This window comes from Lonchura striata, chromosome Z (assembly GCF_050655825.1).
Source record: "Lonchura striata isolate lonStrDom1 chromosome Z, ASM5065582v1, whole genome shotgun sequence".
NCBI classification, from domain to species: Eukaryota; Metazoa; Chordata; class Aves; order Passeriformes; family Estrildidae; genus Lonchura; species Lonchura striata.
Window position 1 is genome coordinate 64,795,496 of NC_140740.1, and position 16,967 is coordinate 64,812,462.

The following is a 16,967-nucleotide window of genomic DNA, read 5'->3' on the forward strand; positions in this document are numbered from 1 at the left end:
AAGGATGCTATTCTTTGTATGTGCAATTAGTGTGGACTTACAAAAGGAGAATCAGGTCTCACAAATTAGATATCCTCTTCTAGAGACATGAAAACTAAGTGAGTCACGGCAGGAAAACTGTTGTCATGATTAATCAATACAAGGGGAAGGCTTTTCATATAGAAACATACAAAAGGCTTAATCCCAAACCCAAGGAATAAGGCAAATAAACAGTTTGAGTGAATAAGAAGTTAGTTGCAAGTTCCAAAACAGAATGGTGTAAGACAGAATTACAAAGACTAGAAGCAAATTACTGTGAGACTGGAAAGAAAGGGGAACAATGAGAAAGCTGAGAGAAAATAGTCTCCGACAATTGTGTTATTTCACAACTAACAGTCTCAGGGTGTCCAATGCAAGTAAGTTGGTTTCCAGTTCAGTAGAATCACTTGAATCTCACATGACATCTCTAAACACGTAAAAGAAAAATGTTCTTTGAATATTAGACATTTGTGAGGTCAGATGAATAGGTGTAATGAATTGAGTTGATGATTTATGTTATGGACCCAGAACCATCCATCCTTCACAGCTATAAACACCTTCATTTCCTTTGTGTCCCTACAGCATTCCTGACTGCTGGGAATACTTCAGTGTTGGTGCTACTGGCAAGAACTTGAGGCAAAGAAGGAATGTCAGTTTTCTTGTGGTTCAAGCTTCCTACTGAGAGCCTGAAAAACTGTGTCTGGCAGCAGTCCTTCAAAGCCTGCTAGCTTCCTAAGGCTGTGAGCAGACATAATTTGTTGATAAACCCAAAGGGCCACCCTTCTCTGCTCTCTGCAGGCCAAACTAGTTTTTGAATAATTTCTCGTTACATGGCTAGGAGTATGACACCACTTCACTGTTTGAACAATCATTCTAAAGACTGAGAAGAGGCTATGGCTAGCTATCTCAATGTACAAGCACAACTACTTTTAAATAAAAGTAGCTTTAATCTGTTGAAAGGACTCTTAGTAATTTTTTAAATTCCCAAGATTTCCCTCCATTCACCAGCTTGAGGTCAAGTGAAGATCCCTGTATCATGTTTTGTTAATACACTGGCACTCTAGCTGTCAGTCAGCCCTACATAAGCATATTAGACTATTAACATGTTCCTAAAGGAATATTAGCACGCTACTCAGGTCCCTTCAGACTTAGCACTGCTCTCCCCTTTGGCCTTTCTGTCACCTTGCTAGGGAGAAGCTGATAACATGGTCTCAAGACCAGTGGAAGTACCTCTCCCCTGCTGGAACTGTTGATCAGGGCATGGATGGCATGGATAGGGCTTACTGTCCCTGCCCTACCTTCTCTAGAGCATCCCACATCTTGCCATTTCAGCTTCCCAGGGCTGCTAGCTCCTGCCCCAGTGATGCCACAGCAGGGAGGCTCTCCTCTCTAGCTTCCCTGAGCACTGCTGGACCCCAAGGTTGATGTTCCAGAGCTCCTCCACTTGGCTGTAATAACATGGTAAGAAAAACTGAAGGACCCATGTTATCTATTGCTGCTACCATTGCCAGAGCTGTGTTACAGAGATAGGAGGCTGAAACCTGAGGTATTCTGCATCATTATAATGAGTTTAAAAGAGACACAACAAAGGAGAGGTTTACTGAGATCAATTAGCTCATATCTTAAATTCTTTTTTCTGCAGTTAAGGATACATAGGTGAACTTATTTTCCAAAATGTTAATTAAATGGACTTGGATGGATGAATGTGCTGAGGTACTGCGAATTACGTATTGAAATAATGAAACTTCTTAGATACATTATGTGACTTAAAATATCTGCCCTTGCCTCATGGAAGAGAAGGGTAGGGTATACTATTATTGCCTTAGTCTTTTAGTAAAGGCTGGTGTGTCATGCTTTTGTGTTATCTGTTACTACTGCTTTTCTTGTTGCTCTTCAGCCTTCATCTTCATCAATTTTGACAGGGACCACACTGCTGCTCTCTCTGTTTTATGATATTTGAGGAATTTGGTCAATCCAAGATTTAATGTTATCCTCTCCCTCTTCCTCTGCCTGCCTTCTCCCCATCTGCCAGTGTAAGAAAGGCAATGTCCTCAAGAGGCATGTTTGTAGATTTTCAAAACTTCAGGAAAGCCTCTCCAAGTTTATAAAATACAGAAAGGCACCTAGTTGTGAAGAAAAACATGACCACAACCTAGATTCTTAACCTGCCAAGGACTGCCAAGGGGTTGGTACTATGTCTGGTTACTGCATTCTGGCATAGTATGTCACTGGGCTGTGAAAGTCTCGGGTGTTTCTGTACTACAAATAATGGCGCTACTTATTAGTAACTAAATCCCTGGGATGGTCTAGAATTCCCAGTAGACACACGCATGACAAAGGGTGTTAATTAATTTTGTGGTAGCCATGGACACGCTGAGTGGTTTACATTTGAGAAGCCACATGACCGGGAAAAGAAACAAAGACAGCTCTCAGATGACAACATTGTAATGAAAAGAGCAGAGTATATGTAAATTTTGGTACGCATGCTAGCAGAGGTGTAATAAATCTTTTCGAAGAAGTAAAAAATTCTGGTTTGTTCCACTTATTTTGCTCTGCTATCAGGGAGGTTTAGGTTGAATACTATAAAAAGGTTCTTTGTCCCTAGGGTGGCTGGACACGGGAAGTTCCCCGCTCCCCAGGGCAGCGGTCACAGCACCATCGTGACAGAGTTCGGGAAACGTTTGGGCAGCGCTGTCAGGCACGCGGTGTGACTCTTGGAGCCAGCCGCTGGACTCGGTGACCCCTGTGGGTCCTTTCCAACTCAGCAGATTCTGTGCCGCAGCGAACCGGCCTCCCGCAGGCCCGGCCGCACACCAGCGCCCCTCAGCCCGGCGCTGCCGGCCCGGCCGCGGCGGTCACCGCGCTCGGCCCCGCCCCGCCGGCGGTGACGCGCGGCGGCGGTGACGCCCCATAAATAGCGGGGCCAGGCCGGCGCTCCCCACTCCGCGGCGGCGGCGCCCGTGCCCGAGACCCTGCCCGTGCTCCCGTCGGCGGCGGGCCCGGCTCCTCCTCCCGGGTGAGTACGGCCGGCGCGGTGCTCCGGCGCGGCTCTCGGCGGCAGCGCCGGGCGGCCCGCCCGCGGGCCGGCTCCGCAATATGGCGGCGCGCAGCGGCGGGTGCGGCCCCGTGCGGCGCTGCCGCCGCGCCCGCGGGCCTCGCCCCCCGCGCCCCGCGCCCCGGCCCGCTTCGGTGCCCGGGCCGAGGCGCTCCCGGGGCCACAGAGTCCCGAAAACCTCGTCCGGCCCCGGGAGCGGCGTTGGAATGCCCCATCCCGGAAGCGACTCCCGGAGGCGCTTGGGAAAGTGGTGCGCTTTCCTGCTTCGGCTGCCGTGGCGGGCCGGGGCAGCCGCCGCGGCTGCTGTGCGTGGCTCGTCGCGCTGCTTTCTTGCACTTCTTTCCATAGGGAGGGGCGAGTAGGAGAGAAGTTTGTGATGTAGCCTGTGTGCTTTCCTCTCCAGAAACTCCTGCTGTCTCTGAAATATGCTTGACCTTGGATTCCAGGCGTCTCACTCGTCTGCTACAGAGAATGGATCCGACTTTTGCTAGGGCTGAACCTATTCAGGGGGTTCTCTGAAACATTGCAAGATTCTAGTTATCTTTTTTGTCTTTACGAGCACTTCACAGGAAGGAATAGCTTCACAGGCTAACTGACTGCTTTTTTGACTATAATTCAAATGCATGCCCTATGTTAGATCTTATGAGACACACAACAAATATTGAATAATCCTTGAAGTAACGGCCCTTCTTCCTTCTTCCTAACTGACTGGTTTATTGACTATAATTCAAATGCATGCCCTATGTTAGATCTTATGAGACACACAACAAATATTGAATAATCCTTAAAGTAACGGCCCTTCTTCCTTTGGAGGCCAGATTCTGTGCCGTTAGCATCTTTTCCTGTAGCATGCTTTGCAGTTCATGGTGAAATACAGTTGTACTTCAAGTGACCTGACTTTGTGAAAAACCTAGCACATTCCTGCAGCTATTTAAAATCTTGTTAAATTAAATGAGAACTTATTTGTTATCGCTGTAACCATTGTCTGTTACTTGTCTTCCTTGTGTGTTCCACATACAGTGGTTAATCTCATTACCGGCATTACTTTATGGCACATAAAGTATGTTAATATGTGCAAATATGCCTGCAAAATGTTAACGGGATGCCTTTGTCGTTGTTGCCGGTTATGTAATGGGGAAAAGTTTTATTTTGCCTCAGATGGAATATTAACATGTTCCTTCTTTTGCTGTCAGACATATGAGACAGAAAACTGCTGTTGGCTCTTTGACAAACCTAGCAAACCAAACCTGGCAAACCTTGTAAACCACAATCTTTTTGAGGACAGACTCCTAGTTTACCTTTTTGTTGTCTTCATTAATGCAGATTCTTCTGGAACTGCAGCATTATGTGAAATCATTAATGGAAAAGGTGCTTTTTGCAGATTTAGCTCAGCCTGCATGTGTACATAGGATGACAGTGTGCTTCCAAGTGTTGTCCTTTTGTACTACTGCAATACCCTGCCCCTCGAATTGGGTCCTTGTAGAGACATCTGTTAGTATTTTCTCCATGGGAATACATGTTGGAATGCATGTTGAGTACTGTAGATTTGTTGAATGACCAATGTTTGCAATTTGTTTTAGTAGGGAAAGTGTAATAATCTGAATTAGCATAAAGGAGATTTATTTTCTGCAATATGGAAATCTGATGCTCTCACAGGAATGCTAACTACTTAGCAAGCAGAACAGAGTGAGCCTTAGGTGGGCTCTCTAGAATCTAATCTGATTAAAGCTATTGGTGGTGGGTTCTTTGTCTGACTTGAATATTCTAAACTAGATTTTCAGTGACTTGCAGGCTGGCTTTTGTTTGTCCTGGCTCAACAGATAAGTCTGTCTTAATTCTTCTAGAAAAAAATTACTCCACCACCTGGTTATTCATCAGTGAACTGCTGTACGTTAAAGCCTGTCTCGTGCATATGCTGTACTTGCATTACCTAAAATAAGTTTTGGATTTGTAAATTGTTACAATGAAATAATTCCTGTATGCATGAATGTGAGCATCCTGATCCCAGTAAATGGTGTGAATCAGAAGAAGGTTGTTGGTTTCAAAGTTTGGTACTTAGATAAAGTAGGTATGATGCTATAACTCATATATGCTTCTTTCACAGGCTAAGGTTCAAGACCTGAGAAAATGGCATTGGCAGCAATTGATCCACAGCAGGTATGTCTGAGTTAGTCCCGTAATTTCTTTTGTCTAGGTCAGAAAATAGGAGTCAACTAACACCTTTCTCTTTTAAAACAGAATATTGTATCGAGGGTTGCCAACCTTCCTTTGGTGAGCTCCACCTATGATATGGTGTCCACAGCTTACATCACCACAAAGGATAACTATCCTTATCTGAAGTCAGTATGTGAGATAGCGGAGAAAGGAGTGAAGACGATTACATCAGTAGCCATGACAAGTGCTATGCCTATCATTCAGAAGTTGGAACCACAAAGTAAGGCAAAGATGAAGCTGTTGATAACTTTAGTAATTGCTTTTTCTATCCAGATGCACTTATGGTTTAACATGGTCATGCTGGTCTTGAATGCTATTTCGCATACCTGACTGAACCTGTTGCCTGACCTGTTGTGTAACTGATTACACATTGATAAGACTTAAAAAAATAAGGTGATAATCCAGAGTGAAAGCAGATTCCAGCTTTCATAATACTAAATTGATGGATGACTTTTATATGTTAGATGATTATGCAATGTCTTGCTCAACACCTTCCTTACCTTTCACCCGGTTTCAGAGGCTACTGTTGTGCTTTCTTGCACTAAGAACTGGTTAAATTTGGAAGCTGTGTCACAAAGCTGTTGTAACCAGAAGCCTGGTTTCATAGAATGGCAGAGACAGGTGTTTGAGCTTCTTCTGCCAGTTGCTTGTAAATTATCAAATGAATTTTCTTTGCCTGCAAGTGAGGATTTTTTTTTTTTTCTGGCACTGTAAATCTGCCTTTTTATTTGTCTTTTCTGACTCAATACTCACTGAGAAGAGGAAGATACTGCTTCAAGGGTGTTGCATGAGTTCTTTTTAAAGAGGAATTTTCAGTTTGAGTTGTTTTACTAGGGGAAAAATAATTTTAACCAACTCTTGTAATTTCTTTTTCAGTTGTAGTTGCCAACAACTATGCTTGTATAGGTCTAGACAAAATTGAAGAAAGACTGCCTATACTGAATCAACCCAGTGACAAGGTAAGTTCTTTCCATTTATGTATGCTAAGCAGAAGAACCATAAACCTTTATTTTCTGTTATCACTAAAACCCAAGGGAGAAACATTTCAAAAAGCTGTGCCTGAAGCAGAGCTTGGAAGCAATGAGAAAGTCAAAGATTTATCTGTAGACCTGTTTGTTGCCTTTGAGAGACCATTAAGCTTTTTTTTTCTTTAATTATTTTAAATTGCCCACCAATTTCTCTGTAGGTGCAGTTCATGGTGGGTGTCTTTTAAAATGTGAGTCTTTGTCTCTTGCATGAAGTGCCTGGATTACATTCACTGAAGTTTTTTGAAAACTTCAAAAACTGTGTGGCAGTCATATTGTTTTTTTTTTCTTGTACAAATTTTTTTAGGACAAATTTTCTGCTAGATATCCAATATTTGTACAAGCTTTAGCATATAATTTCCTGGATTATGTATCTCTCACTAGTTAATACTTTTAGTAAGTCCTTGTATGTCCTATGGCAGGTTGTTGCCAATGCCAAGGATGTAGTTGTTGGAGCCAGAGAAGCTGTAACAACCACTGTGACTGGTGCCAAGGAATCTGTTGCTCACACGATCACTGGAGTTGTGGGCAAGACTAAAGAAGCAGTGCAAGACAGCGTAGAAATGACCAAGTCAGTTGTCAATGGCAGCATTAACACTGTCCTGGGAAGTCGTGTGGTGCAAATGGTGAGCAGCAGTGTGGACAGTGCTCTCACAAAATCAGAGGCCCTTGTAGACCAGTATCTTCCACTGACAGAAGCAGAACTAGGTAAGACAACTTGAAGGTTTGGTTTTATTGGAATGATTATATTGGGAGAGAAGCAAGCAATCATCCATTCATTGCTTACTCATAGCAGGGAAGGGGGCACGTGTTTCGCAAATTGTCTTTTGCCTTCCTGATTGTAATAGCAGCATCTTCACAAGGAAGCAGCATGAAAGTAAGGATTTCTCTGTCTAATCGTAGTGCTAAAGGACTACTCAATAATTTGTTACTAGGCAGATAAAATTGTCTCAGAACTCCTAAGTTTTCCTCCAGTGATCAGTTTGCTTCCTTTCTACATACCTAGAGAAAGAAGCTGCAAACGTTGAAGGCTTTGAAGTTGGAATCCAAAAGCCAAGCTACTATGTTAGACTAGGATCCCTGTCTTCAAAGGTCCGCACACGTGCCTACCAACAAGCCTTAAACAAAGTCAGAGATGCTAAACAGAGAAGCCAGGAGACAATCTCTCAGCTCCACTCCACCGTTAGTCTGGTAAGTTTAAACTTTCACTTGAGATATAAAAACCATATGTTGGCCTTGGTTTAGAGTGAAGAAAACGGCTCAAAGTGTCACAGGAAAACTGGGATTGCTCTCTGACTAAATCCATGAATACATTATTACATTAAATACAAAGAATTTGCCATTAAGCAATTTTTTTCACCATTCAGTAGAGTTCTAAATTGGGCTAAGATGTGAACTAATGAGCAATTGCCTGTAACTGCAAGCACTGCAGAAACAGAAGTGAGAGGTTTAAATTCATTCCTGTTTTGTAGTGCTGGCTTTGACACATACTTCACTCAGTGAAAAAAGTGTCATGAGGTTTAGAAACACATCAGTCTTTTAAATCCTTTTTATTAGTCAAATTTCAAATTCTTTTGGGACTTGCTGTCTTTCTACTTCTATCTCTGAGTATTTCTGGTACTTCAGTAGTCTTGCAGCAAATACCTTTATGTACATGACAAACTGCACATAAGAGTCATGGCCTTCTATACACTTTCAATTCCTCCTGTAGGATGCCAGTGAGGTATGGGGAAATAGTTGGAACTATAGCAGGGAACACTACACAACATCTTAAAACTGCTTTCAGTTTTCAATTCTTTGAGACTAAACACACTCTTATACTCTCCAAAGTTTTTTATACTGAATTTCTGAAGTATGTTAAAAGGAGGCTACAAAACAGTCAAGGTAGAGAAACCCTAAAGGAACTGTTTGGACTCTTATTTGGCTGTATTTCAGATCGAGTATGCCAGAAAGAACGTGAATAGTGCCAATAAGAAACTTCTTGGTGCTCAGGAAAAGCTTTATCAATCCTGGGTAGAATGGAAGAAAAATACAGGCCAAAATGATGGTGATGATCTGCGTAGTGCTGAGGTAAATAGATGTAAATGTACACCAGAAATAAATGTATTTTATCCCATCAAGGTAATCGCAAACTAACCATTTGCCATTACCTTGAGAATGCTCATCCTATTTAGTGTATGAAACCATGTTTGGATATTTGTATGTAGACTAGCTAGAAACCATTTATGTGATGTATCCAGACCAGAAATAATGATTTGTCAGCAGTCTTAGGGATGTACTTACTGAGTCCTATACATAGCTTTCAAGGATTGTTCATTGATTAGAGTGTACTTACCTGCTGTGACTTGTTATCCAGAGTTGAAACAAGAATCTGTTTTACTGTCACAAAGTACTTGAGTGTTGAAGAAATATCTTTGATGCTTCAGACTTAAAACATGGTTTGTCTGCTATAGCTTTATTTCACCTACTTCCCCTTTACTTTGCTTCTTTATGTATCCTGAATTACATAAAACTGCTACAGTTATAAAAAGACACTAATGTGCTGTTGTGCTTGTTCTTTCTAGCACATTGAGTCAAGAACTCTAGCTATTGCACGGAGCCTCACTCAGCAGCTTCAGACCACCTGCCTCACACTGGTCTCAAGCCTACAGGGGCTGCCACAGAATGTACAGGATCAGGTTTACAGTGTTGGGTCAATGGCAGGTGATGTCTACCAGAGCTTTCGGTCAGCATCTTCTTTCCAAGAATTATCAGACAGCTTTATTGCAGTTAGCAAAGGACAGCTGAAGAAAATGAAGGAGTCTCTGGATGATGTGATGGATTATCTTGTTAACAACACACCGCTCAACTGGCTGGTAGGTCCCTTTTACCCACAACTGCCTGGCATTCAGCATGCTGAAAGCAAAGGTGAAGGGGAGGAAAGTTCCAGCCAGAAAGACAAACAGCCTGAACACACTACTGAACAAACTGCATAGCATGCATGTACTCTGCTGACTGACTAAATGAGTGGCCTTACTAAGTGCAAGTGTCAAAAAAATCCATTTTCACCATTATTTGGTGAACAACTTGTAAATACAGGAATAGGGGAATCTATAACCAGGACACTTACACATGAGCTGTATTGTCCTGTGTAGTTAAGCCACTCTTAAAAATTCAAATTAGACTCAAGTGCCTAAGTATGGGCAACTGACAGTTATCAAGATGCCCTATTAGTCTGTCAAGCACCTCATCCTGCTTCAGTGGTATTAATACCACTAGCCTAAATGAAACAATGAAAGCCACGATAGCTGAAAGCCTTTGATTTGTTGCTTAATCTCTAGTAGAATGATATAAAAGCCTTACATACTGTGAAATGCATTTAACAGCTCTACGGTCTAGCTATGTACACTTAAATGCTATGTTTGCTGCAGATCACACATTTGAGAAATATGCATCTGACTATCTCAGATTCTATTGCTACATCATTCCTGACAAAAATTCTGTTGAGTGCAGAATTCCAAAGCTGAAAGTGGGGTTTCTGAATGAGTCAGCTGGAGTTAAATGCTGTGACAGTGTTGCCATTAACTATACAAATTGAATTACTGTATAACACAGTAACTTGACCACAGAATCACAGAATATCTCAAGCTGGAATGGACTCGTAAGCATCATCAAGTTTGACTCCTGCTCCTCGCAGGACTACCTAAAAACTAAACCATATGACTAAGAGCATCGACTAGATGCTCCATGAACACTCTTCACTGATAGACCAAATAATTATCATTAACACATTTTTTAATATGCAGTATAAAGGCAAGATTCATGCTGTTTGTACCCAGGTGCCTGGTGTTGTGTGTGTGTGTGTGTTTTTGTAGCCATTGTTTTGTAACTCATTTTTGTATGTTAGTAATAAATGCTTTAGTAGCCAAATCCTGTCTCCTTTGTTTCAAAACAATCTAACTTGCTCTTCTGTGACTCTCTCAAACTGGGGTCCAGCAGAAAGCAAGTTTGACATGCAAATGATGTAGATGTGCATTGAAAATGTTTGTGTATGTATTGATGAATAGATAAGATACTGCTGCAGCATTTCCTTCCTTTTGAATTTCTATGTATCAGTCCATTGAGTCTTAGCTTTACTGCTGCTTTTGCTGATCCTTGCTGTTGTCACTTTTAAAAATGCCCTAAACTGTCAGCTGCTGGATGTTCTAATAGTGAAAAGAGATGGATATGGACAAAAGAACTCTCTCGTCCCTTCACAGTAGGTGTATGTGCTTGACATGGTCATCTACCTGCTTTATCTTCTGACTCCCTATAAACAGTGTTTACTTCTCAGCTGTATCACCAGTTTTAACTTAACTTTGTTGTCCTTTTGAACCTGAGTGACAAAAGAATGTTAACACTGAACTACTTCAGTGGAATTACTCTCAGTAAGTCCTGTGAGCCCCTCTACTTGAAAATAAGTAGTTACTAAGAAATAAGTTTTCTTGGGTTAGGGCTGTCCAGGTAAGTTGTATCCTTTTTCCTGATGCATGCCCTATGCAGCTTCTGGTTGCAATCATCTAGTGTAGCAATGCCAGCCACCACTTTCAAAGAAGCCAAATAGTGAGGCAAAAACGCAATTCAAAGAAAACATATCACACAGTCACGCATTGCTACATAGAACAAATACCTCCATCTGGCTTGATGTAGGCACTAGCAAACTACATGTTGTCCAGCCTTTTAATGTGATAGTTTTAGTTATTTAGATTGGGGTTGTCCTGTAAGTGTGAGGAAGACTGTTTTAAGCACAGTATTAAACAAAACTAGCAAAACAGGATTGCAGGTAAAGAGTGTGTAACTTACAGCTTTTAATAGTCACCTTATATACTGGCAGTGCTTAACATGAAATTAACATGAGATGATGAAACTCCTTTCCAGCTAGGGCCTGAGTTAAGACTTCTGGAGACATAGCACTGTCAGGAATTAATTTATTTTTAAGTTTACTTTACTATTGCATAGAACCAGGAAAAATAAACTTTTTATCTCCACTTGCAATAATACTTGTAGAGTGCATCCACTATTGTAGATACTCTTAGGAACTGAATGGAACTAATTAGTGGTGGGAGCAGTGGGCTGTTTAAAGAAGGGAATTCACATTTTTCTATGTATATTTTAAAGTCTAGTTGCTCTAGGACTTCATCCTGAGGTGATCAATCAAATAAGATACTCAAACTTTTTAGTGTCTTTTAAGGACTGAGAAATGGTGCAGGAGCAGTACATTGTGTCTGTTCTGTCGTCTGTTACTGGTTTGTATTCTTGCATGGCTCTCCAGCTTTACTAAATCTCAGCAAGCAGATGAAGTGGAAAGCAAAGAAAACTTGTTACCAGCCTAGACTTCCAAAGCACTTCTTCCTTACTATGCACTGTTGGGTGGCTTCTCTTCATGGCAGCTGACCTACCACTGGTGGCTGCAAACAGGGCAAGACCTGGTTAAATGCCTACCTAATGGCTGAACTCTTGTGTCATACTGTTGTGATAAGTGCTTCTTTTGTTGGATGCTGCCCACCCCCAAAATGTTTTTAAGTTTCTGTCCACACATGCACAACCCTCCCACTGCCCATCAGAATTAACAACTCCCTAGTGGAAGAGATGGCTGAGTAATAGCAAATTCTTATGTTCCTGATTTTTTAAAAATATAATAAAGTTCTCTGATTAAGATGGTTAGACTCTGCTAATAAGGAAAGCATTGAATGTTTAAGCTGATTTGCAACCGTAATTGCATGGGTATCTTATTGCAGGTAATTTAGCACAGTGTATTCCACATTCCAGTCTAACTGCAGCTCTACAGACAGAATTTGGGATTTTTCGCTAGTGCAGCTAAAGAAAGGGACTATTACAAGTCCACTGAAGGCAAGAATGATGCCTTCCAAAATCTTGTCTTTCTGCTACTGTTTTTGAAGTGAGGAAGCTGAGGTGCTTCCTCACAAATAAAGAAGGGAAAGCTGAGATACTGTTATCTTATCTGTTTCTCTTTAACTGTATATATTAAACAGCTCAGTTACACTGCACAGAGGCTTGCTTCCTCTTAGTCCAAAATCATGTTTGAGGATATAGCTTGGGCTAGAAAACTGAGGTTTCTTTGGAACCTTTTAAAAAAGGTAAGACCAGATGCATTGAAAATGATAGGAAGTATATTCAACTATTTTCAACAAGGCAGGTAAACTAGATTAAATGGAACGTCAAAGGCTTCTAGTGTCACAAAACCTGGGATGGTAAAGGTTAGAATACTAACCTGATAATAAGAGTATTATCATTTTTAAGGTTTTCATGATTCAGGAAATTACTTTTTCTCTTTTAGAGAGCACTCAAAAATTGTTCATGCTAGTTGACATTTCCTGTTATCAGGTGGATTTAACAGAGAGCTATTAGTCTATCATTGGTGATAATTGCTTTTTAGAAAAGCTTTCAGTATAAGCATTTGTAAATAGCTCCATATGGTATGCAAGTTTTGCAGACATTTATAGCATTGCCCAAAGCCAAACAACAAGATTTGTATAAGGTCTGGAGTTGCAGTTAGTTTGCCTCAATCTAAAGAAAGGTGTAAAGGTTTGGAAATGTCTCCTATTCTTCTAATATTTTTGCAATAATCTTTTCCAGAATTCAACTTGGGGTAATACTTTATAGATAGTAAAATAGGTGAAAGGATTTGAGAAGAACAGATTAATTATTTCTCGTTATTTCAAGAAAAAAACAGTAACTACCACCAAAAGACTTTTTTAAACCCTCAAAAAGATGGAACAGAACCAAACTTATTTTTAAGCATGCTTGGTTAGTAATTTGCATGATCGGAGAGTCTTACATGCAGCAGCTTGCTGGAAGTATTATGCACAATATTTTGTCAAATGACTTTATTTTCATTTATTGCAATTTTATAGCAATTTTATTTATTTTGGATAATACAGTCTCTGATGACTAAAAATAAATGCTTGTTCTGAAAGCTCACAAAATGACAATGCTATGTCAAAATGCTAGTGGCTCCGTTCTAAAAACTTAGCAAAAAAAACCCAGATTGAAGTTGTTAGTATTGACATCAACATTTGTATATGAAGACAACAAAATGCCAAAGTATTTTTTTGCACTGTTCTATGTAGGGATCTTGCAAGTATTATATCTTTGTAAATGATTTACTGAATCATACAGAGAAATTGCGTGAAGAAGAGTTATATCTGGTCTTACTCTTTTATTGCAAGAATTGATAGGACGTTGAAAGATAGCAGTGAGTCAACTGTGAAAAGTGGTGTGGAAGCAAAGGTCTTTTACATAAGCAATCCCATAACACTAAGGGATTATTATTATTATTTTAGTGAGACTGGTATAGTCTAATATACTGATAGACTGATATAATAATATACTAATAGACTGATAATAGTCTAATATAATTTAGGATGGTCAAAACCGAGGTGAGTCATGTTGACATCCAGTCTATTTTACTAATGCTGAGATACACTCCAATTTGAAATTCTCTCATGGCTATTGAAATTGTACTATTACTTCAAAAGAGTCAGGTTCTTCTACTGCATGCATTAAGGAGATGAAGAAAGCAGAAACATAAGTTTGAGCAATTACTCTGTTGTCACTAAGAACAAAATGGACGTAAGTAATGAAAACCTCTTAAATGTATGATTAAGAAAATTCTTAGTGGTCAGAGACACACTTACTAAACATGGCTGTGTCCTGGTCAGTGAAAATACATAAAACTATCCATTTGGGCACATTGCTAAAAACTGTATATAGACTACTTAGTCTTTTTAGGATACCTACATTTGTACTGCAGTATGAAATACAAGAATGTGATGATAATGGGGAAACCTATTGCTTTCTCTAAGCGCGGTAATGAGAATTTTAGGAAAACCACCATAAGCAGAAGGATGCAAGATAATTCTTGCTGGTAAAAAGGTGTGTTTCCTGCGTTCCTAGTGCTTTTTGATCTTTTGGGAAACAAAAATTACTCATCTTATTTTGATCAAGTTTAAGTTCCCAAAGTGGTACATACATTTATTTCATGGTATGCACAGCAGTGCCTGGTTAGTCACATGCTGCTTTAGTTATTCTAATAATTAGTATTTCAGAGATCCCTGGTGCCCAATTACTGGTGCAGTGCAGTGCTTCTGGTTGCATACAACCTGGTAGCTGAAGCAGCAGTCCCTTTATTTGATATATTGTCTGCCCTTCTGACCTGTCATCATAGCAGGCAAAGCATAGATTTTTCTGGCATGCTGTCTTTCATTGAAGTAAGTCATAAGATATTTTGCAGTTAGGGAATGCATTAAAATGTGTAAGTCAGTAAGTCAGTGCAGAGCTTAAGTTACAGCAGCCTACAAGCTGCTGTTGCTTTGAACATGCAGAATCAAGGTCCTGTCAAAATGCAGTAGTAGATATTTGCTGGTACTGTGTCTGGCTCCAAGTATGTCACATCACCAACATTAAAACTAACCATAAACCATGCTACAGATTTGTTTTTCACTTGGGGCAAAAACTTTTTTTTTATTAATTTTATCCCATTTTTCAGAAGTGCCTAAGTAATCTAAGTCCTACTAAGGGGACTTAAGGGTTGGGACTTAAGCTTCTAAGTGTCTTATCCAACATTTTTAGAAGTCTGTAACATCCATGTATCCTGATGTCTTTCTGGCAGTTCTTGAAACCCTGTGCTGCTTAACAGTACAGAAACATGCAGTTTAAACAGAGACCAAAGTGAGATTGCAGTTCTAGGTATTTGTTTCATCAGAAAAGGTCTGGTGCGGTAGGTAGGCAGAGTAACACAGCAATCCATCTCAATCTTCTCAAGGCAGATTACTTTGTATAGTCCATTGCTTCAATGAAAAGAAGAAAGGCAAAATTAGTTCAAAAACCTCCTTTCATAATTTTCCTGTCATCAGTTTCACTAACCTCAGTTCACTACATTCATCTTTTTTCTATCTCTACTCTAAAATCAGACCTTCTAAGCAACTGATTTCTGTCTTGTGTAGTATTTGATTTGTCTTAATCATTCCCGTTTCCTTTGTGCATGAGCATATTTCACTGTGTAATCAGGATGTTTGGTCTGGTTTCTAGAGGTGCTGAGCACCTTTGTGTCCTATCTTCAGTGAAGGAGTGCTGGACAAATTTGTTTAGTTTTACTTTTGAATTGATTGAAATTTCATTCCTACACAGGTTCCAGATTTCACTATTACAGACCTGTCTTCAGAGTCAGATGATGTTCCAGACATTTTGGATTTGGATGAAGAGGATCAACAGGATTTTTCACGCACAAATGGTCCTTACACTACAGGGCAAAGAGCTGAATAGAGAAGCAGAAAAATGTCGTTTTGATACAATGTACCTTTGCCATGTTTAATTTAGATTCCTCCTTTTTAAAGATGCACCTGCCTAGTTTAGGGATTATGGGGATACTTTTTTTAAAAATCAGTACTGTTTCAGTTAGCTGCATCAAAAATCTGAGTTTTTCAATATAAGGAACGCACACTACATTAATTGGTCAGCATGGGTGTTAGGCTTCAATTCTACAAGCCAGGTATAGCCTAACCAGTATATCCAACTAATCTGATTTTTATTGATGATTTGTTCTCCTGCTGGTAGCAGCCATGAGAACACCCCAGTGCTTTGCATATAGGGCTGCCAACAAAAGGAGTTGATGAGGATTTGCCCACTTTCAGTCTGTGTGAAAAGCAGTGCTGCATCTACCTCTTTGCTGCTGGAAGGGGTAAAACACTTTGTCTATCTCAGATTTTCTCAGGTTCTTTTGTTAGGCTCTGCACCTACAGAGCTTAGACGCTTAGAGCTTTCCTTTGGCAAGATTGCTTTATGCACAAAAGGTCTTCCTTTCTTTCCACATGCCTTCTGTGTGCAAATATTTTGGCTGTCATGATGCTATCAGTTGTGGCGCCTGAGACTAAAGGGAGTAAATGCTTCAGTATTAAAGTGTTTTGGGTATAAGAATAGCATTTAAATAAGAAAGGGGAAGAGACTGTAAAAAGGTAGAGTGTAAAGAGAGAAAGACTTCGCACAAAAGAAAATTTGGAACAAAATTGGGAATTGAATGTAAGGAGAGTTCTGGCAACAGTGATTTTTAAAAAATGTTTTAATAAAATCTCAATCATTTATTTGCTACGGGCTGGTGAGTCTGCATTTGCTCGCTCGGAGTAACTTCTGTGCGAGCTGGGGAGAGGGAGCGGGGCTGGGGCCGGAGCTGCTGGCGTTTCCTCCACACCGGAGGGAGCCACACCGGCCTTGTGACCCTGCAGGGCTGGCCGCTGACATGCCTTGGAATAAAAGTTTGAACCGCACAGCGTGCTTGCAGCGCGAGATTTTCTTGTTAGGCTTTTTTTTTTTTTTTTTTTTTTTTTTTCCATTTGTTTTGTTTTGGTTTGGTTTTGGGGTTTTGTGTGTTTGTTTTTGTTTTGTTTGCGTTTGCTTTTGGGGTTCTTTTGTTTGCTTGGGTTTTGGTTTGGTTTGGTGGCTTTTGTTTTGTTTTCTTCCCCCTCCCCGCGTGAATTCTGCAATCCGATGACAAAAACGAAGGGTCCTCTGGAGGGATTCCGCCACGGGGACTACACCTCCCGTGAGGCAGCGCGTCCGGCTCGCCTCGTCCTCGGACGCCGGTGGCGGACGGGAGATCTCGCGAGGGTAGGGGCGCGGTG

At 40.6% G+C, this 16,967-nt stretch overlaps 1 protein-coding gene across 7 annotated transcripts; it reads left to right on the forward strand.

The window, feature by feature from the left end:
- The first annotated feature begins 2,958 nt into the window (after positions 1–2,958).
- On the forward strand, positions 2,959–16,437 carry PLIN2 (perilipin 2). 7 transcript variants are annotated; one of them, XM_021535450.4, is made up of 9 exons: positions 2,959–3,034; positions 5,178–5,230; positions 5,312–5,507; positions 6,164–6,246; positions 6,735–7,020; positions 7,319–7,503; positions 8,248–8,382; positions 8,877–9,167; positions 15,481–16,437. In XM_021535450.4, the coding sequence occupies exons 2-9, from the start codon at positions 5,201–5,203 to the stop codon at positions 15,613–15,615; spliced, it is 1,341 nt and encodes a 446-aa protein (XP_021391125.1). In that variant the 5' UTR covers positions 2,959–3,034; positions 5,178–5,200; the 3' UTR covers positions 15,616–16,437. The 7 variants fall into 7 exon arrangements, with proteins under 7 accessions (XP_021391125.1, XP_085424044.1, XP_085424049.1 ...); XM_085567918.1 differs by having other exon boundaries at positions 6,735–7,016; positions 7,315–7,503; XM_085567919.1 differs by lacking the exon at positions 2,959–3,034 and adding an exon at positions 4,302–4,441 and having other exon boundaries at positions 6,735–7,016; positions 7,315–7,503.
- Positions 16,438–16,967: the final 530 nt, after the last annotated feature.